This window comes from Periophthalmus magnuspinnatus, chromosome 15 (assembly GCF_009829125.3).
Source record: "Periophthalmus magnuspinnatus isolate fPerMag1 chromosome 15, fPerMag1.2.pri, whole genome shotgun sequence".
Lineage (NCBI taxonomy): Eukaryota > Metazoa > Chordata > Actinopteri > Gobiiformes > Gobiidae > Periophthalmus > Periophthalmus magnuspinnatus.
In genome coordinates this window covers 17,916,422-17,937,745 of record NC_047140.1, presented here as the reverse complement: position 1 = coordinate 17,937,745, position 21,324 = coordinate 17,916,422, and the positions used below count along the sequence as shown (strand labels likewise).

General features: G+C 38.0%; 1 protein-coding gene across 1 annotated transcript; it reads right to left on the bottom strand.

Moving 5' to 3' along the window:
- Positions 1-1,470: 1,470 nt before the first annotated feature.
- LOC117382669 (uncharacterized) lies at positions 1,471-11,635 on the bottom strand. Its single transcript, XM_033979891.2, has 11 exons — positions 11,520-11,635; positions 6,939-7,257; positions 6,175-6,291; positions 4,466-4,707; positions 3,883-4,048; positions 3,366-3,465; positions 3,197-3,272; positions 2,701-2,826; positions 2,147-2,314; positions 1,696-1,753; positions 1,471-1,613 (listed from the first exon to the last, which is right to left on the bottom strand). Exons 1-11 carry the CDS (start codon positions 11,633-11,635, stop codon positions 1,515-1,517), a joined length of 1,587 nt encoding a protein of 528 aa, XP_033835782.2. The 3' UTR covers positions 1,471-1,514.
- Positions 11,636-21,324: the final 9,689 nt, after the last annotated feature.

The following is a 21,324-nucleotide window of genomic DNA, read 5'->3' as shown; positions in this document are numbered from 1 at the left end:
CTCTGAGAGACAAGAGCGGTGTTTTGCCATGGTGGTAAAGCTATCAACTATCATACTAACACCCACTTCCTGATTATCAGACAATAAAATGTCTTCTAACTTGATGTAGGCAATATACAGCTGATTTAGTCTGACCTCAAGAGCTGCTTATACTATATAGCTCAAATACATGGGGTAAAAAATCTGGTACAGGCTCTTTAACCTGCCTTAAACAGCTCGGTCTTAACTTAAACTGTCCAGACATTAAACAAGAGACAGATCAGGTCAAACCACAACTGAACCTCTTTTACTTCATCGCAAAAACAAAATCACTTACCACTCAATGTGTCAGGTATTATTTTAATGACAGGACATGTACATTTATATAGAAAATAATGACTTTAACATAGATTATTTGATCCCTTGATGCTTTCTGTGTATGGAGACAGCTGAGAAGACAAACCACAAAAGTTGACTGGACCTGTCTGGTTTACAATGTAGAGTATGACATCATTTGACTTAAAGTGCGTATGACAGGTTTTTTTTTAATCATTCTCTATTTATTTATTTATTTTTGATGGGATAATACTTGTAAATATACATGTTTTGGTTTTACACCATTCAAGAACCAATCTAAGAAGAAAAATTGGAAAAATATGCTGGAAATTAGGAAGGAAGTAAACAGTTCTAAAATATATTGACAATATCATGTTAGGGAGAATTCTATCAAAAAGTTTGCACAATTTACATGTAAGAAGCACATTTTCAGAGACTTTAAACATTATTTAACAAGATAAAGGTGTTTATATTTTTATTTGTCAAAGAATAATTTCAGTTTACATTAGGGGAGTATTGTCTCTGTACGACATGGTTCCTAGGTAAAAGTTACGTAATCTTCTGGTGTGATGTCATAATTTCCTATCAGGAAGTCAAATTTTAAACCTAAAACAGAGAAAAAGTGTGTGTGTGTTTTGTTTTAGTTTTTTTTTTTTTTTTTTTTTTAAGTTTTTTTTAGTTTTTTTTAGCAAAACCTTAAAGTTAAATGAGTAGTCTTACCTGTCATATGCACTTTAATATATTCCAAATTACAATGACCTTGATGTTAGCACTGTTAACACTGGTTGCATTGTTAGTTATCACTGTGTATTTTATTGTAACTTTTCTGGTCACTTGCTTGTCTCTGTGTAGATTTTGTTAGTTTGTACTTTTCAATAGTACAAATGTATAAATGTATTGTCCATCTAGCATTTATTTCAGTGCAAGCATTTATTGGAGCGACCTGCTTGCCTCAGTGTATAGATACGTTTAATTCCATACTCAAGAACTTTCAAGAAAAAACAATGACTTTTCTTTGAAACAAGCAGAAAAGTTACGCAGTGCACCTTTGATGAACACTCTGCCATCTTCACCTACTGTTCCCTTGTATGTTCTATGTTCTCAGGAGCATGTACAACACATCTGATGTTGATGTTACCAGTTAATTTCATTTCAGTATTGATTTTCTATTGACGTTACTGTATATAATATTGTTACTATCACCGTTCCAGCCAGGTTACAGAAGGATAACGCTCACTCAAGGTCTTTCTTAGCTGTGCGCTCTGAGCTCTGTCCCGAGTCTCCACCACACACTCCACCTGCACGCAGCACAAAACACAGTAGTACTCGCAGTATTGACGAAGAGAAGGACCTTAAAGATACTCTCATAGTTTCCATTACCTTTGTTTTAAATAAGTCAGACTTGTCCCCATGACTCCGATGACACACGTCTAGCAGCCTGATCAAACACAGAAATACAGCAGAGATTTGAATAATACCTTAGGAACATTTAAACATTTAGATTAAAATACAGAAAAATGAGATGTTATATTATCAGCTCACTTGAATTGACGAAAACTTGATTATTAGATGGTTTTAGATCATTATTAGTTGCCTATTTATTTCTGTATTACTTACTAGTTTCTACATGGGCCTACTTTTTCCCCCAGTATAAGAGTAGGGTGGTGAAATTGTAAATAAAAAAATAAAAAAATAAAAATAACAATCAGACATATTTAATAATAAAGTGATATAGGTTTAATAATAATAATAACAAAAATTATATTATGATTAAGTATTGCACATCGTATTAATTCATTTTGAATTTCAGATATCTCCCTTTCACACTGACCTGATGTCCTCCCGTGACAGTGTGTCCAGTAGTTTGGCCATGTCTCCGGGCCACTCCCCGATGTGCACCGAGAACTTACTGACCCGGTCATCCAGAACCAGAGCACGGTCCATACACTGACGAACCAGGTCTAACTCCATGTTAGCACTGCTCACCACCACAGCCACCCTGGACGCACAGCCACATGTACACATTTAACATAATACTTCTTACATTATAACATTTATATCCACATATGTACTGCATTTTGAATCATTTTAGCAATTAATAGTGTCTAATTGCTATGACACCATAAATAATGCAATTACTTATTATTATTACTTTCTAATGGAAAAAAAAGCAACTCAATCTTGATTTTGTTTAAAGTGATTTTGTGAAAAACTGGTGCACGAGTCTGTTTTCAAATGTGTTTCACCTTAGTGCTCTTCATATTCGGGATCATTGTAAAGCGAAAAAAAGGCTGATGCATTCAAGGGATTTACACACCTTCATTAACTCATGGCAGTAGTTTAGCTTTATACATTTGACCTATTTTTCACAACTCATACGCTCACCTCTTCCCTTTGAGTTCAGGCAGCTCTCCCGTCATGATGGCTGCCAGTCCCATCGCTGCTTCAATGTCTACTGTGGTGCGCTCAAACTCCTGAAACCGCAGCATGGCCACCAGGGAGTCCTCCTCACTGCAAACGTGTCAACAGTGTTATCAAGGTATCAACTTTAAAGGTGTACTAAGTAACTTTTCTGCTTGTCTCCATACAGATGCTATTGCTTTTCCTGGAATGGAATCAAACCTTTCTATCTTACATTTATTCAGTTATTGTTATTTATTCAGTTATTGTTATTGCTCCCAACACCTTGAGCATGATCTGATTTCTTCAGATCTGACTTGCAACTTGGCCTTGTAGTGTCACCTGCTTGTCTTGGAGATATGTTTAATTCCATACTGCGGAACATTCCATGCAAACAATGACTTTTCCATGGAGACAAGCAGGTGGTGGACTCGTCACAGAACGTTTCATAGTACACCTTTAACACAAGCAGAATATATACCTGACCGGAAGGACTTTATCCACAAATCTCTTGCAAAGTTGAAAAACGTTCTCTCCTAATGAAAGATCTGTGAGGTCTGCTAATAAAATAGAAAATATAACACACCTTATTTTTCTTAATGTCTTAAACACATTACCAAACATGACATATTTAGGTGACCAATGTTTACCTCCATAGAGTTTCCTGTTGGGGTTGCTCTGTAGGTGTTGGACTGGGCTGTCTGTTTTTAGAGATTGAAGCAGGAGAGGGAATCCTTCTGGTTCAACTCCCTGAAGGAGAACCTTAATTACCTCCAAATAATTTAGCATGTAATTGGCTAATATTTTAACATGAAGGATTAAAGGGGTTATGCTAAAATCCATACGCCACAAAAATCCCCACAAGAAAATTTGTGCATATGAAATACTGGACAGTGCATATTCCACTTTTCCCATTGTATTGTTGTTGTTTTGGGTTTTTTTTGGGGTTTTTTATCAGCTCAGCCCTTTTCTCCTTATAGACAGATTCATGTTGGACAAGAAATGAGCACAAAGACACACGGTAACAGACAATTCTCCTATACAAATTCATCAATAATATCACGTTTGGGGCAACTATTAATTGTACCCAGTCTAAAAAACGTCTAAATTACTTACAGCACATTAAATCACACTATTAATCACCCTTGTGCTTGTTCAGTGCCTTACTATGACTTTGGTCCGTGCATTGAGGTGTTTGACAGCAGCAGCAGTTCCGGCCAGCAGCCCATAGTGTCCAGCAGAGGGCACTAGAACGGCGTCCACTTTAGAGACCTGCTCCAGGACCTCCAGCCCCACTGTGCCCAGACCAGCCAGGTACGCCTCACTGTCATCTCTGCAGTGACAAACACACGGCTACTCTTTAATCATGTCAAATATGTAGGCACTGGGGAATCACATCATTTTATTGGGCAAAGGCAGACTTCAAGGCCACCATATGTAAACATTTGAAGTTGTAACGTTGCAGTTTCTCAATTTAAAGACAAAGTTTTTATTTATTTATTTATTGGATCAAACCAGATTTATTACTTTAAGTGTTATAGTGCTAATTTTCAACACCTGTCCAGGGGGCTTTCTTCAGATAAATAAGAAGCTCAAATTAGGCTAACGAAAATATATGACTACTCCAGGACTAAACATCAAACCAGAACTAAACTGGGACTAAGATCAACCCAGTCTAGATCTAAACTAGATCAAACTGAACTGTCAGGACTCCAACATAACCCCCCAAAGTAAATCCCATGTCTCTTACTCCTCCAGATACAGGTACTGATTGTCGTGGGCCAGGTGTCTTGCGTGTTTCTGGGCGTCTTGTGCGGTGCTGCCGTAGGAGATGACCATGGCTCCATAGTCTCTGTAAACCCGGAACCGCAGAGAGGAGCAGACTGAAGGCATGATCACAAACACTGGGATCCTCAGCTCCACCGCGTGATGAGCCACGGCCAGAGAGAAGTTACAGTCTGTGGCTACGATCACGCCTTTCCTCTGCTCATCCTGAAACACAACAGCATTCGATGCATGAGGTGAGGGTTCAGCAATAGGTCTGACTCAGATTTGTGGTATTGTCATAAACATTTGTTGTTTAACTTGTATAGTCTTTGGATCAAATTGACACATTTCCATTTTTATAAGACAATGCATTTTTTCAGTCTCAAATAAAAATTATTTAAATGAAGAGAAAATCCCCTGTTCTTTGGATCTTATATATATAAAAAAAAAAATCAAATTCATTCAGCCTTCCATTTTCTTCAGCTAAAATTGTATTTATTTGTTCAAAAACTACAATAAAATAAATGAGCCATTTTGACACAAGGGATAACAATGCCAGTCAAATAATTAAAGCTATGGCTATAATAGTAGCTGACCATACCCCCGTCGACTGTTGGTTCTATATAAATCAAATGCATTATTATTATTCTATTCAATTGTATTTATATAACACATTTAAAAACAACTTCAGCTGCCCAAAGTGCTTTACATAAAAGCAACAGCAAATATACGGAGAATTATTAAATTGTTGTGTTGGAAAAAAGCTAATTGTCCTCTCATTTCTTAAAACAAAAAATATATACCCAACATTTCAAATTTTGTGACCAGACGTAACTTGATTTTTGCATACAATAATTTTATTCATAACTTGGCAAACTCAGGTAATAAAGCAATTCATAAATTAAGTTCAGAGGATATCATAAATTAGCACGATAATAGTGAGTCTGGTATCACTCTGTACATGCTCAGCTTAGATCATGTCCCAGTGCTTTGGCTCACAGCCGTGGGTCAAAGTGCATAGGAGGTGTGTGTTGGAGCTGAGAGCCTGATTAAGAGTTCAGCCTCCTCTGCCTGTGTCCAGTCTTTTACCTGTCTAATTATCAAAGGTGCACTGGGTATGACGTGTAGCTCTAGCTGTTTCTTATTTACTATGCATCAAGTATACACTATGGTTTGCTATTAGGGCTGAATCATTTGGGAAACATATCTAATTGTGATTTTTTTTTTACAAGCATTGCAATTACAATTAGATTTGGCAGTTATGTTTAAAGGGTTTAAATGTGTCCAGGAGAATTCAAGTCAATTCATGTCAAACTGATTCATAAAGCACATTTAAATACGACCAGAGTGCTGTACAAAAAGACTACAATATGAACTAAAAAATCACTTTTCAGAATATGTTTGTACAGATCTAAACTGCAGGGTTAGCCTTTTTATGCAGAATAAGACTGGATATTTTATTGTTTGTGGAGGAAATGATATTGTATTTGAATTTCCATGTGCTCTTCGGACAAAAGTGAGACTGAAAACCAGGGATAAAACAAAAGCATTACACTTAAACTTAAAAGCAAGGCCCAAGCCAAGTCTGACCATGAACCAGCCCTGACTTTAAAGTTTAACTACCAAATAAATAATTAAACAGGACCTTGAGTAATCATACCACACTTTGGGACACACTGTGGTGTGATGTACCTCTGTGAGTGATGAGAGCAGACAGAGCACTCCTCTCTCCTTCACTGAGCCTGTGTAGTGAAGATGCTCCTTCTTCAGGTAGATCTCCATCCCATACTGTTTGGACAATCTGGAGTACTGCATACAAATAAGAAAGTATCACTGTGAAAATGCAAAAGGGCTTAAAAGGACAACTCTAAGAACCTCACTGTCAACATACTAGTGACTTATTACTGCTGAATTCACGGTTAATCTTCAAACTTCAAGTCAAGTTGACGTTTAATGTGTAAGAACAGGAATAACAGAGTGTCTTAAAAATGTAAATTGTAAATGTAAAAAATACATGAAAACTTAATGCTATCCTGGACCGGTACTGTGTATTGTATAATTTCTTGTGAATCATCTCCCACCTGCTTTTCTCAATGGAAATGTTATTGCTTTACCAGGAATGTCCCACAGTATGGCATTAAACTTCTAGCTGGCATTTATTCAAGTCAAGTTATTGTTATTGCTCCAAAAAACATGCATTCTTATTGAGAGTGTGGCCAACTTTCCACAGATCTGACTTTTAACTTTGTTTCGGGCATCACCTGCTTTTCTCCATTTAGATTTATGTGTTTAATGCCATACTGTGGAACATGCAGGCAACCAACTTTCACTAGAAAAGTTACATATTGCACCTTTAACACCACCAAAGTGAGACAGGAACATTACTAACTAATCAACCATAATATAAAGCACATTTGATTCAAGTCAGTAAATGAAATGTTTTTCCAGATGCATACTGTGCAGGGAGTCTTCTGAATGGTGCTCTGGAGCTTGAAGGCTGCTGCACTGATGTCCTCAAACCTCAGGATCTGCACTGGGGGCGGGGGTGCAAACTGACTTCGCTTCCTGGTTTTGGGCGGGTTCATTAGGGGGATCTGAGGACCCTCCAGGACGATGGTCTCATGAACTTTGACCTCCCCGTTCAGCACCTGCTCCTCCTCCCCAAAGTCTCTGAGGCGGTGGGGCTCAATCAGCGTGGGTCTGCGGTGGACGGTCCCGTTACTGAGCTGACCAGGGTTACAGACCGGAGCGGACAGACCCAGACGCAGCTCCTCACTGAGAAATACAAGATCAGAACACATCACAGGTAAAGTTTATCTTTTAACTGCAGATGAGGAAACTACTTGAGGTGTAATAATGGTCATGCATGGAAAGAAAGAAGACACAGAAAGAAATAGTTTATATGCTCTTTTCTCTGCTATTTTCTTTCTCTTTTTTTCTCTTGATATTAACTACTTCTTATTTATTATTATTATTTTATAAACCATGAGCACATCAGATTTAAGCACATCTGCACACTTGCCTTTGTTTTTTATTAAGCTAGTTTTCCATTGTAGTCCCCAGGCATGATGTAAAATGCCAGCAAGAATAAAGAATAAAGGTGCGCTGTGTAACTTTTCTGGTGGAGGGTCTACAATGTTCCACAATATATTTTTGACAGTACCCACAAAAACAAGCTGATGATTCCACAAGGCCAAATTATAGTCCAGATCTGTGGAGAGGCGAGTTCACTTTCAGTAAAAATGTGTGATATTCAAAGTAATAAAAACACCTGTAACTGAACAAATAATATATAGGTTTAATCCCATAGTTTCAGGTAAAGCAATCACATCTCAATGAAAACAAATACCAGAACAGTTACATACTGCACTTTTGAATGTTCGTAAAATAGAAAAAAAAAAAAGGTAATACAAATATATGGCAGGGTTGAATAAACTCTAAGGTTGCAATTAAAATTCACTGCCTCCTAATGAGGGTACCAGGCCAGGAGCTGTTCCCTTTGATGTGAAAATCTGATATTTGTTTAACAAGTTTGTGACAGTAATTGGGGACTGGTGATTTAAATCGGAACACAGAGTTACAGTGATGTGGGTTTGTGACAGACAGCTAGTCACCGCGCGTCTGCAGGGGTTCATTCAACAGCACAGCAGCTGTCAGGAGCAGGGAGCACAGGGGCAATAATAACACAATATTAGACTTTAAACACTCAGCTCAGGCTTAATACCACTGCAGTATGGAAAAACTCTTATCAACAAGTTTCATAAATATTAGGAAACTAAATTAGGAGACTAAATACATTCAAAATTTATATTGGTGACTAAACCTTCTGAAATGCTGAAATGTTTTGTCCAGTAGAGAGTTCATGTCATTTCAAGTGGCTTAAAGCAGCACTGTGTAACTTTTCTGGTGGAAGGTCTGTCACCTGCTGGTCTACATGGAGGTGTTATTCCTTTGCTTGGGATGTTCCAAAGTAGCATAAAACTCATCAGTGTAGCATTTATTTCATTATGGTGCTCAAAAATGCATAATAAAACATACGGTACATTCTTACTGTTCGTGGGGCCACCTCTCCACAGATCTGACCTATAACTTGCTCTGGTGGAGTTACATGCTTGTCTCCATGAAGATATAAGTTAAACCTACTGTGGAACATTTCAGGCAAAGCAATAACATCTCTGCGGAGACAAGGAGGTGATGTACCCTATACCAGAAACGTTACATAGTGCACAGTTAAAGGAATCAGAAAAAGTTAAGCTCAAAGTTAAATTATTGGTCCCTAAATTCATTGTTTGGTTCTATATTATATCTGTACCTTTAAAATAGACAATAAATATAATGTGTAAGTCATTTTATAGTGAACAAGCTATTTATTTGTTCAAGATTTCTGTAGACACTGAAATAAAATGTCTCTTGACCTCAGCCTTGTTGTGCGGGTGAAGATGAATGATGTCATCTCAGTTGTCGCCGTGATGACAGACCACACATGACTCATCCTAATTTAAACGGAGTATGGACAAACCATTAAAGTGAACGGGCAGATAGCGGACAAGTGATTTATAGCTGCTCCGTGTCAGAGAATTTAAGAACAGTGAGACTATAGAGATCAGAGTGAGTGTGAAGTGAAGGTGCAGACAAGTTTTGGTCAATAAGTTTGTGGTGAATCATCTAATAATAGAGTTTTATGAGTCACTTGGAGACAACTTTGTGGAAATTTCAGAGTAATGGGGGCGACAATGGCTTGGGTAATAGAATAATTTGAAACATGGTCAAATAAAACTAATAAAGCCTACTAAACGATTAGGCCTAGATGTGTTTCTAAATATTACATGAAATTGTTTCATATGTCATCACTGCATGTTTGAAAAAACGTATGATCTCTCCTGGATCCTATTCGAACCCTCCACATGGTTAGCAGTACCATCGTATCCCAAGCTCAGCCGACAAGCTCATCCATGCTCCCACAGGGCCATGCTCCCACAGGGCCATTTTTCATCAATATACAAAAGTATAATACAAAACACACCACAACTTCACAAACCTGTTGCAATGTGCAGTGTAACATGGGTGATCTAGATATGTTATGTGTCAACAATTAATACCTGCAAACTCCCCCACTATAATTATCCTATATTAAGTTAAATTAAAACTTTTGTTTTATTATTTTAGTTTAGCATTTTGGGAAAGCAGTTCGCTATAACCTCACAGGTGTACCAACACCTGCCCACTCATTCCTCGATGACCACAGAGTGGTTTAACGTTACACTCTTGTGTTTACCCCCCATAAACAGAATAATAGGATCAGTCCTCACTGTTTAACACCTGACACTAAACTTCAGTGACAGGTGAGTGACTGCTAATGCTAACACTGACACTGCTCTGTGCGCTGAGAGAGAGCTCATTGGATCAGGGCCAAAACAAAGTAATGCTCGGTCATGGGAACCTGCAGGACTTGAGGTGCAGAAAAAAGAGGTCAAATACTGCAGTCAAGTAAGGGTATGCTAAATTATTTAACAAATTTTTTTAATTGCAAAAATAACCAAAAGATAATTTGGATACAAAAACAACATAATTATGATTTGGGTTTATGATCGCCCTCCAGACCACCCTCCAAATCCAGGTCCTCAAGGAGGAAAAGACCACGAGGAAAGGCCCACACCAATGGCTTGATGTCATTGACAGTGACCTCCAATGATTCTGAGTAACACCAGAAAATGCTGAGGCACTGGTACAAGATCGTCAGCTCTCTGTAACTATCAAATAAAAACTATACTTATAATAGCCTTGAGTGTGCAGAAAAAATGTATTCATAATGAATATATAGTTTAGGTTAAGAATCAGGTCAGTAGTTAGTAAGTCTGAATCAGCATTAAAAAACTATTTGTTCATTATGGAGGAAGTCTTTGTTCATGCTTTATCAAGAATAATTAAGGTGTAGTTATACTGATGTCCATCTCTGGACTCGACAAAATAACTTTACTTTATACATGGAAGAAATATTTCTTATTGCCCACATGGCCACAAGAAGGAGCTCTTGCTCCAAATATCTAACTGTTTTCACTCCAAACAGTGGTGCCCATGTCTATTTTTACATCAATAATCTGTAATCAACCCTACAGTGTCTGTGAACTTTGACCCTGTCATGACCCTGCTGTTTGAGTCTCGTCTCCTTGTAGTGAAAGTGGAAGGTTCAGGATTAGCTCAGCTCTGAGCTTTGAGCAGCATTTGTTTAAAGGCAATGTTCAAAAACGGTTTCAAAGGAGAGAAATAGAAAACTGAGAGAGCTGAGAACTGGAACAATAACTGTTTATGCACCGTGTAAAAAGTCAGGGCAAAGCTGCAAATTAAGCTATGTATATCAGGCTGGGTAACTGTTTTAACAACTCTTATAATGTAGTATCAATACCTGAAATTAAACTTTAAATCATCAAGTCCATCATTTGTGTACTTTCATTTAAAATACACACAGGACAGTGCAGTGACAAAGAGCAACAGCATATTTTAGGAATAAAGTGAAAAGTCAGGGCAAAGTTGCAAATGAAACATTATATTTTAGACTCTGTAACAACAGTTTTATCATTCTGTTATTGCAGTACTAAATGCCTGAATGCCTGTCAAATCCACAAATGTAAAATACATATTCTGTCATCAAACTCTCAATAGGCTTTTGAATGAGATGAGATTAGATGATTTAAGATTTGGAATCAAGCAACATTATGGTAGAATTATAGCAGATTAATTAATGCAGATAGATTGATAGTATACAAATCTTTTATATTAAATTTGGAGGTTAGCACTGTCCAATGTGACTGAAGTTTTTTTTTATCTTTCAGTGTTTTTATAAGCTTTCAACTTAATTAGTATATTTAATATTATCAGACAAATCCAGGGAGTTTACCCTGCAGAAAGAAATACTATAAACACAATTGCAATGATCTATTTCCACTTGTCAGCTCTACATTTTTCATCTCTGTAGGATCTACCAGAATTTTTGAAAGGATTTGGCGTCATACTGGGTGCTATTGGGTGCAGTGTCCCACCTCTGCCAGAAGGGGTCATTCTCCTCTCTGTCTTTGAGTGCAGGTTTGGGTGAGAAGATCCTTTCCAGTCTCTCGCGCAGGTATCTGGAGAAGAAGAACTGAGCTGCAAAGTTCATAGTTCCTGTATCCTGCTGTACCTGTCCTGTTTGTGGATACCCTTTGATATGTCCCAGGGCTAAATGGACAATCTCTCTACCTCCACTGCAACTCTCCCTCTGCTCCCTCCTTCTTTCCACAGCCCGGGGGGTATTTAAGACAGGATTACCCCAGGACACATGCAGCTTCCCCGTCCAGCTCTATTCCTGGTTCTAGACTGGGATAATACCTCTCCTTTGGGTGACGTAGTGTTAATCAGACAGTCTAATGAGCGAGATTATTAGGGTTTATCCAGGAGGAGAGAGAGGGAGAGAGGCAGAGGGAGAGACAGAGAGAGAGGGAGAGACAGAGAGAGGAGCAAGGCAGAAGGAGAGACAGAGAGAGAGGGAGAGAGGGAAAGGGAGAGAAGGAGGAGGAAGCCCGAAATCGCAGAAAATAGTTGCGTTTGATTACAGTAGACAACTATTCCAAAGCCCACACTAATTAAAAGATGCACTATGTAACTTTCCTGATGGTCTCAAAAGAGATTTTATTGCTTTGCCTGGACTGTTCCATAACATATTATTTAGCTTGTATTCATTCAGTTCATACATATTCATACCTTGAAAAATAGGCTCTCCTCTCCACAGACTATATCTGTAACTTGATCAGTGGTGGAAGAAATACTCAGTTTTGTTAAAAAAAAAAAAAAAAAAAAAAAGTGAATGTAAAAGTATTACATGAAATAATCTACTTATGTAAATGTATTAAAATACCCATTTAAAAATGGAGTAAAAGTAGACTTTGGCATCTAATGGAGCTTCAAATGGTTTTAATAAAGATCTGTGCTGATTTTTGTTCAACAGAAACTTTTTTTTTTTTCTAGCTGTTTTTATTTGTACATTTTTGTTTGCGCAAACAAATTGGAGCCTTTTCAGCAGATATCAAGCAATAATAAAAAAATAAGTTTACTTTTCAGTCCTGTTCAATAATGTAGTCAAGTACAAGTATCCACTTTAAAATTTAGTACCTAAAATTTGTACTTAAGTACAATACTTTACTACTTTTACTTGGTTTTGTTCCACCACTGAACATGACCTGGTGCACCACATGCTTAGCTCCTACATAGTGCACCTTTAAATAAGAGTTGGCAATATTGTTAAGCATTAATTATAATTTAAATCAAAAACATGTACAACGCTGAAGGATGGTTCAAATGCAGAGAACAAATTCCTCTATGAGAACAATAAAGTGTATCTTAACCTCTATCAAGAATTGTGACTTGAATAAACTGTACTGCATGAACTTCTTCTAGTCAGATCTGAGTGAGTGGAGGAGAGCAGAGGTTCTGCAGGCTCCTGTCAGGCAGAGTGAATGGTGTTTTGTATTCAGAGCAGAGCTGTCAGTGAAGGCATCAGGGAAACAGCAGGAGCAGGAGATGTACTGTCTATATGAGCTGCATGAAGAGCAGTGAATGTGCCCAGATAGACCCACCTACCATTTTTATTTCTGTTTTTTGTAAATATATTGTGGTGGTTGGTATTTGAATTCACACAGGCAGTATCTTCCTTTCATATTTGTAATTGGTTCTCAAAATGAGGTCACATGTATTTCATAACATAGTCCTCATTTTGTTTGGTCTGGTTTAGAGGTGCTATAGTCATGATGCAGACTCTTTATACCGAGCTTAGGTCTGTTATTGGCCTGGGTTAGATCTAGTGGTACCTGTGAGGTTCAGTATTTTTAGGCAGTACTTGGTGTGAAAGGAATCATTTGTTATAGAAGAGTTTGTGTTAGTGTGACTAACAGTGTCTGACCCAGGTCAGCTGTCAAAAAAAAAAAAAAAAGAAAAGAAAGTCAAATAAGTCACTATAGAGCATGAAGACTGAAGGACGTAGGTATGCTGCTTTAATGTGGCATGTTAAAGATGCACAATGTAACTTCTGGTGAAGTTAATGCCCCTGATGTTACATAGTATGTCATTAAATGTAGCTATATCCATGAAGACAAGTACATGATGTAATCAAGTGTTGAGAGACGTAACATTGTACTTATCAGTTGATTTAATAGGTGCAAGATAAACAGGTTTAATGCCATACTGTGGAACATCCTGGCAAAAGTAGTCTTTGTATCGTATCATGGAGACGCAAGTGAAAAACATAACAGAAAGGTATGTTTTTACCTAGTGGCTAAGATGACCTTTGACCTTTCATCACACTGGACAGTTCATTGGTGGAAAGTATCATATTCTCCAGGGCACACAAAGGCAGCGTGAAGCACTTACAAGTAATGTTTCTGTAGTAAAAAAAGGCCTTCACTGAGTGAAGATGTTGAGTTTAATCGGGCTTTCAAAAATATTACATTAGCTTAAAACAACCTCTCTCTAGCTCCGGTACAGTTGGCACATTTTCATTTTAAATGCAGAGGTCTTTTCTTCATCTTTATTTATACGGAGCAACCCAAGAGCACTTGGATTCTCCTTTTAATCTGTGACCTGATCAAAATATAATACACATAAAAAACAAACAAAACAAATAAATATCTAAGTCCATATTAAACATTTAAAACAGGTGCAGGTGTCAGTGTAAAAGTTTGTTACCAGATTATTAAATTGCATTGTGACACTAAATATATTTGTGATGTAAAACATCCACAGGCCCTTTTTCCATCTCAGTTGTGGTGCGGCTCGTCCTTCCACTTATATAGTCATGTCATCTTGTTTTAAATGTTTCCATGAATATGAATGATTGACAAGCAGGTGATACTCAAGACTTTTTATATCCTCACTGATTCAAAACATATTATTTCTTTTAATTATTATATTGTGACATTAAACCAACAACTAATAGCTTTCTCCTCTTAGTTTTGCAACTAAAAACATAAGTTAGTATAATGAAGTATTTGAATTAAAAAGTAGAAAGTGTAAGCTCCTTATGTAGCAGTGCTGGGAGTTTACAGATATTTTTAGTTTTGGAACATTTGTCGACTTTGGCAGAAGTGACTTCCTAAACATAAAAGCAGGTTTTCTCTGGAATGAGTTTAAACACTACTTCATGGACACCTCCAGGTTTAGATGTTAAAATAAAACTGGGCTTTTGAAATCCGTGTTCACTGTTCACACATCACATCAAGAGTGGGACTAAACTGGAATGAAACCCAGATCCAAACCTGGACTAGAGCAGGACTAGAACAGGACCAAACCAAGTGTGTATCAGGACTAAACACGACTCAAAACGGGACTAAACCAGGACAAGTGAGAACGCAGCAGTTATCCTTCTGTCTTCTGTTCATTTTGTGTTATTTGAGTGTCAGTGTTTTTTTTCTGTGTGGTTTGCTTATTTTCTTTATGTCAGGGTGAGATAACAGGTTGTGCACGAGACATTGTGGAATGGGACACATAAATAAAATGCTTTGATATAATTACTATTTGGCATTACCGTACTTGTAATTTAAATCAGTACTTCTTCTGTAACTTTTGTGGTCAATAGTGGTCAAAAAAGGACTAGACAAGTGCAGATATTTTTTAGTTTTTGAATCTTTCGTCAGCTTTAAGCAGAAATGACTTCCTGTGGACTTTAAACACTGCCTTTTCATTGGCTCAGGGCTTGTGTGGAGGCAGCAGACAGATAAAACCAGGGGGAGAAGTCGGGGAGAGGTGACTGGGACACTGCCAGATCACCGCAGTCTGTCAGGATCCCTCTGCCCTCCACGAGTCCCTGACCTCTGACCTCTCACCCCTGCCCTTAGGTCGCCTTTGTGATGACAACACTCGCCCGTACTCACTACAGTAGAGTGTAAGATAAGTTAATCCTGTTAGCAGACAGAAGCTCAGAGAGTATTTGCAGTAAGTCTGAGCCTGGTGAATGGTGAGATGGTCCAAAACAATTTCTTCGATTGCAAAGTGGATGTCATTCATAAGGAAGTCATGGGGAGACTAGCCATAAAGAGAATAAAACATTTGTGCATCATTAGTGGCTCTCAAACTTTAGCTACCAACTCGAGTTCACTCCCAGCCACTAGGGGGTGCACTTCTCTATCTCCTGTTGAAAAGGACTTGGGCTCAGCGGAGCATCCCAAATGAGAAAAACAAACTGCAGAGAGTCAGAAATCAACATTGGAAGAGCACTGAGTTCCACATTGATTTATGAAACTACTTGAACCAACAGTATGTAACTTTTTAGCCAAAATATAGACAAATAAAGTCATTTTTTTGTTTGTTTTTCATTTTGTTTTTTTGTTTTTTGGAGATATAAAAACATTCGTCTTTATGGGCTTACTTCTCCACAAACCTGACTCCTGCTTGTTTGCTGTTCCTTTGGCTATAAAAGTCCACACTATGGCATAAAACGTGTCTCCATAGAGAATTTATAGTTTTAACATTCTATTTCAATGGAATCATGCAGGTGAAGTGCCACCTCCAGAAATTTAAATTACCTTTAAAAGATTAGGGTGATTAGGGGTTTTTGTTGCCTATAAGCTCCATTATTGAAAGGTGAAAGACTACTGCAGTATTCATTCTCTGCATTTGACCCATCCTTCAATGTCTTTGGGACAACCTGTCAGGAGCAGCGGCCAGGGACCCATCTCCAGATCTTGGGTTAGGCTTGGTCAGACTCAGCACTGCCTCAGCTGGAGGATTTTACCTATTATGCATGTTGGGTTGACTGGAGTGCACGGAGACAACCCACCCAGACACAGGGAGAACATGCAAACTCTCCATATAAAAACCCCAAACATATATAGAATTAGGGTTGTCAAAAGTATTGCAAATCAGATACTAAAAAAGTCAAGTTAACAAAATTTGATCACAGTTTTAGTATGTATTTGAGCTTTATCAGCACAGATATAAGATCTCATGGGAATATAAAGAAAGTACGATTATTCTGTATATGAAAATTACATTCTGTTACTAAAAACGGAGCATTTTTTATCTTCCTTATGGTATTGTAATCGGCATCAAATTCCTTAGTATCAAAATCGAGTTTGAAACGCTATAGAATACAACCTCCCAGCAAGATTTGATTTGTTTTCAGCATTTTCTTGTTGATTTATCAGATTGTGTGCATCATTCGCAAGTCTCTCTCTGACAGTTGTGTTTCGCAGTAATCCTCTGGGCATTTGAAACCTGTTTTCGTCACTTTTCCGATAAACATTTTATCTGCCTCAGCCCCCGCACTTTCATTTGATGTGGCTCCATTAAAGAGACAGGGAAATGCAGGTTTAAAGAGTTATGGACTGCATTTATGTCGAAGAATACTTTTAAGTGCAGCTAAAAATGGTTGGTTGTCAAAGTGTGTGTAATAATTGCGTTAGAATTGTACACTTACTTTACATTAGTTTTTCTGTGACAAAAAGCCCGTGTCCTGTTGCCCTGTCTGCAACCTCAAAACTTTAAAGGTCCTAAATTGACTCTTGTGAGCTTTAAGTAGTGTTAGAATGGTGTTACCTCATAAAAAACATACCTGGAGTTTTGTTTCATTCACACAGGTTTGAGTAACACTTTATTATTAGTCTGCTTACATCTCCCAGGCTAAAAATGCTCTGTTGCACTTTGTGATGTCATGTAGAGGTGGTTTTCAAGTTTACCGCTACCTTTTACCTTTAGTTCAGCAGAGATTCTCAGCTCCAGGGATGAAACTATCCAGATAATTCTAGTGAAGATGTATGGAGCATTTCCTGTATTACCACATGACATCACAAAGTGTTTTCTACTTGAGAGAAGGCACACAACCTAAATATGGAGGGTTTGTGTGTTAAACATGTGTGAATGAAACGCAACACAACTCCGGAGATGTTTTTGATGCGGAAACAACAATATAACATAGATCTGAATTTAGCTTAATATTTTGAGGCAGGTTTAAAGTACTAATTAATTTTGCGGGTTAACTACAGTAGATTAAAATATGGAGCGACAGTGGCTTAAGTAGAACAGCAATGATCTTAGAAGATTGAAGATTCAACCACTAGACTGTTGTACTGTCCTTGGGCAAGACACTTCATTCATCTTGTCTTAGTAGGAAAGGCTCAAAGGCAGTTGGTTCAGATTGGCAATGTGTGAATTCAATCAAATTTGTATAGCACTTTTAAATAATAGCGACATCAGCGAAAGAAGGCACCTCATTGATTTGTTTTTAATGTTTATATCTTAATTTATGGACTAAACAACCAAATAAAAACACCAGGATCATGTAGTGCAGACTAATACAAACATTTTATGACCAAAATGATGAGCTGGACAGCAGCAGTTACAGAGAGAGCGGCGACAGTTTTTCAATAGAAAGCGAATTGTAGTCGAGCTAACGTACATTACCATTCACACAGACAGTGGCTCCCTCTTTTCTGCATCACTCGAGAAAAAACAAAAAAACTAAAACACAACTGTGCCCGCACCAGTCCATCTTTCCCACAATCAAATAATTTAGCTAGCAGGTTAGCTAAGTCCATTTATATGCTATACAGTTTATGGTCAGATCTGTGGAGTGGCAAACCTGCTCACGGTAAGAATGGACACCGTGATTGAATACAAAGAGTGCAAGTTTAATGCCATACTGTGGAACATTTCAGGCAAAGCAATAACTTCTACATAGAGACAAGCAGGTGACAAACCCTCCACTAGAAAAGTTACACAGTGCACCTTTAATTGAGAAATCCACAGCCTGCCCTCTGTCAGTAAAAGAATGCAGTTTGGAGCGAAGTTCAGGCTTAGAAAGAACATTTTTTTCTATTTTTGTTATTTATGTTCAGGTGATTAATATTTGAAAGACATTTTTGAGTCACATTGCCTCATCCAGCTTGTGCAGTGACCAATCAAAAGCCTCGGCGATGAAGATAACTGTTTACTGCGTTATTCAGCTGTTTCTGAGTCATACTAAAATACAAGTCTGTTCAGAGCAAACAACAGGACACAATCAATGTAATTACTGAGGGCCTTTGACGTTTCATCGATTCAGACTTTGTTTTTCTGTCTAATAAAATCACAAAATTGCTCCTTTCAAAACAAGTCCAGTCCAGCTGCTTTCAAATGAATTCCTCAATCTCTCTGTGTAAATTGCTTCTGACACATGTTTCAACTATGATAAAATTAGAATCTGTGAGGCCAGCTGCTTTGTCAGTCTTCATTCATTTCTATAACGCACACATTTTTGGGTTTTGATTGGAAATTTGGTATTTTCATTCAGAGCTTCCAGATACACCGAAGAACACTCTGGTAAAGTGTATTTTGAATGGACACATTTTGATTTTGTTGAATTCTGAGACCCTTTAATGTTAATTTTATGGTGATTTTTTTATTGAATTTGAATTACTTTGTGTACAAATTGTGCTTTATAAAAAAACTCGCCTTGCCTTGCCTCAATGGAAAAATAATTGTCAGTTATGCAGTTGTGCTCCAGTTTGTTTTTAAGTGTACTGACCACTTAAAACCAGTCATGTCTCTTCATCTTTGCACTTTACTTCCACTACTAATACAATCATGCACTTAAGCATATCAGTTTTATCATAGACTTTGTTATGACACACTCGTATAACATTTGTACTCAGGATGCCCTTCCATGTGCAAGGCTAACTTCAAGTGTATTAGGTAATATGTCGGCTTGAGTGTTACTAAATCACAATGAGTCAAAAGCAGCGTTAGGATGAATTGTCAGGGTTATCTGGGAGGGCATCTAATTCTACCATATTTGAAAAAATATCATGAGACAGGTCGGTTATGTGACTGTGGAAGGTGAAAGACTAAACATGTATCAATCTGTATTTATCATTCAACCCCCTCAAACACTTTTAAAACAGCCCATTGGCCACAACTGCAACATATAAAACTCTGACCACACATATTAAGTCCAGATTTTCCTTGTAAGGAATCAACAGTGGTTTCCAGTCTACATCCTGTCTCTCTCTTCCCCCATTCTCTCACTCTTTTCTCATATCTCTTGCTCCCGCTTTCTCTCTTCCGTTGTATTTTTCTACTTGTTATAAATGTGCTTTATAAAAAACACTTTGATTTGATTTGATTTGATTTCTCTCCATATCTCCCCTTCCTCTTTACCCCCTTTTTCTTTCCTCACTCCCTTTCTAACATTTTCTCTTCTTTCTCTCCCTCTCTTCTCAATTTTCTCTCTCGCTTCTTTCTCCCCTTAAACACCTCTTTTTACTTCCCAGTCTTCTCTCCCATTCCTTCCCTCTCTTTTCTTTTTCATATCTTCTATCCCTCCCACTCTTCTATCCCTTTTTATCTCTTATCCTCTTCCCAGTGTTTCTCTTTTTTCCCCACTATCCTGTCTCTCTTCTTTCTTTCTTGTCCCTCCCTTTCTCAATCCCCTCTTCTTTACACAATTTATTCAGTCTGTCTGTCTCTCTCTGCCTCCCTCACTCTTCTTTGTCTCTTCTTTCTCTCCTCTTAGACTTCTCTCTCTCTCCCCTTCTCTCTCTCTCTTCTTAGACTTCTCTCTCTCCCCTACTTTCTTTCTATTCCTCTAACCTCTCACTTCCCTCTACTTCCCTCTCACGTTCTGTCTCTCCTTTCCTCTCTCTCTTTTGACCTCCCTTTGTCTTATTTCTCATCTCTCTCCCCCTTTCTCTTCATTTTCTTTCTCTCCGTCCCTCTCCTTCTCACTTATCTCAGTTGGTCGAGTGTTTGTCCAGTGATTTGAAGATTGCTGGTTCGAATCCCACTCTTGACGTAGGTGAAGGTATAAAAAAAATGGACCATTTACAACTTCTCTCCTCTCTCCCCCTAACTTTCTTCTTATTCCCCCAGACTCCACCTCTCTCAATCCACCCTCCTACCCCCTTTCTCTCACTTCCTCTCTCTCCTCTACACCCCTCCCCTCTCTCCCTCTCCCTCTCTCCCCCTCTTTCCTTCTCTCTCTTCCAGCTCCTCATGTTTGCATAAGGAAACTGGGTCTAACACCACAGTGAGAGACCAGAGCAAACAGCAGGGTCCTGGAGGGAACAGTCCTTTCTCTGTTGAAAACCCAACAAATCCTCACTACATTTTTACACTTTTACTCCATCAACTAAACCATGAACGGGCTCTGTCTCTCCTCTCTGGGTGTCTTCTTGCTCCTGATTGGCTACACGTCTGCAGGTAAGACTCTGACACACCTGTAGGAGCTGTACGTAGGTCAAAGAAGAAGATACAAACAGGCTAGCACTATAGCACATTAGCTTGATTTAGGTCCTATAACAACTTGAGGAAATGTGTAGCCTACTCCACCCAGTCTCTAAGGCGTTGCTGTGCAGTAGTGGAAGAAGTACTCAATTATGTTACGGTACGGATGCAGGAGCAAACGTTTTATTCAAGTAAAAGCATAACATATAAATACCTACATAAGTAAAAGTATTAAAGTACATGCTTAAAGATGTACTGAAATCTGGTGATCTTGATAGAGAATTGTCTTGATTTTCAGTCAATAGGGCAATTTCTCCCTGTTTCTAGACATTTTCACATGTATATTTTTATTTATTGTAATTTTTTTTTGTACTTAAACTAAAGAACTTTAGGCGGGATGAAACCATGAACATGCTAAAAATAAGCTCCAAACCATATTGAAAGTACTTTTTTACGTTACCTGTTGATAAATGTACTGAGTAGAAAGTACAGGTACCTGCTCACTGATGCTGTGAATTAAAATTAAAAAGTTTCCGCTGTAAAATGTACTTAAGTAAAGCACAGATACCTAAAGATTTTACCTAAGCACATTACTTTTACGTCTGTACTTAGTTACTTTCC

What these genes read in the sequence shown, in the direction of transcription:
- LOC117382669 (XM_033979891.2), bottom strand. Translation starts at nt 11,635, where the DNA reads ATGAACTTTGCAGCTCAGTTCTTCTTCTCCAGATACCTGCGCGAGAGA. An exon ending in CCTGAACTCAAAGGGAAGAG is followed by an intron (nt 2,315 to 2,700) that starts GTGAGCGTATGA and finishes CTGTGCGTCCAG; the next exon opens with GGTGGCTGTGGTGGTGAGCA. An exon ending in CTGTCACGGGAGGACATCAG is followed by an intron (nt 1,754 to 2,146) that starts GTCAGTGTGAAA and finishes GTGTTTGATCAG; the next exon opens with GCTGCTAGACGTGTGTCATC.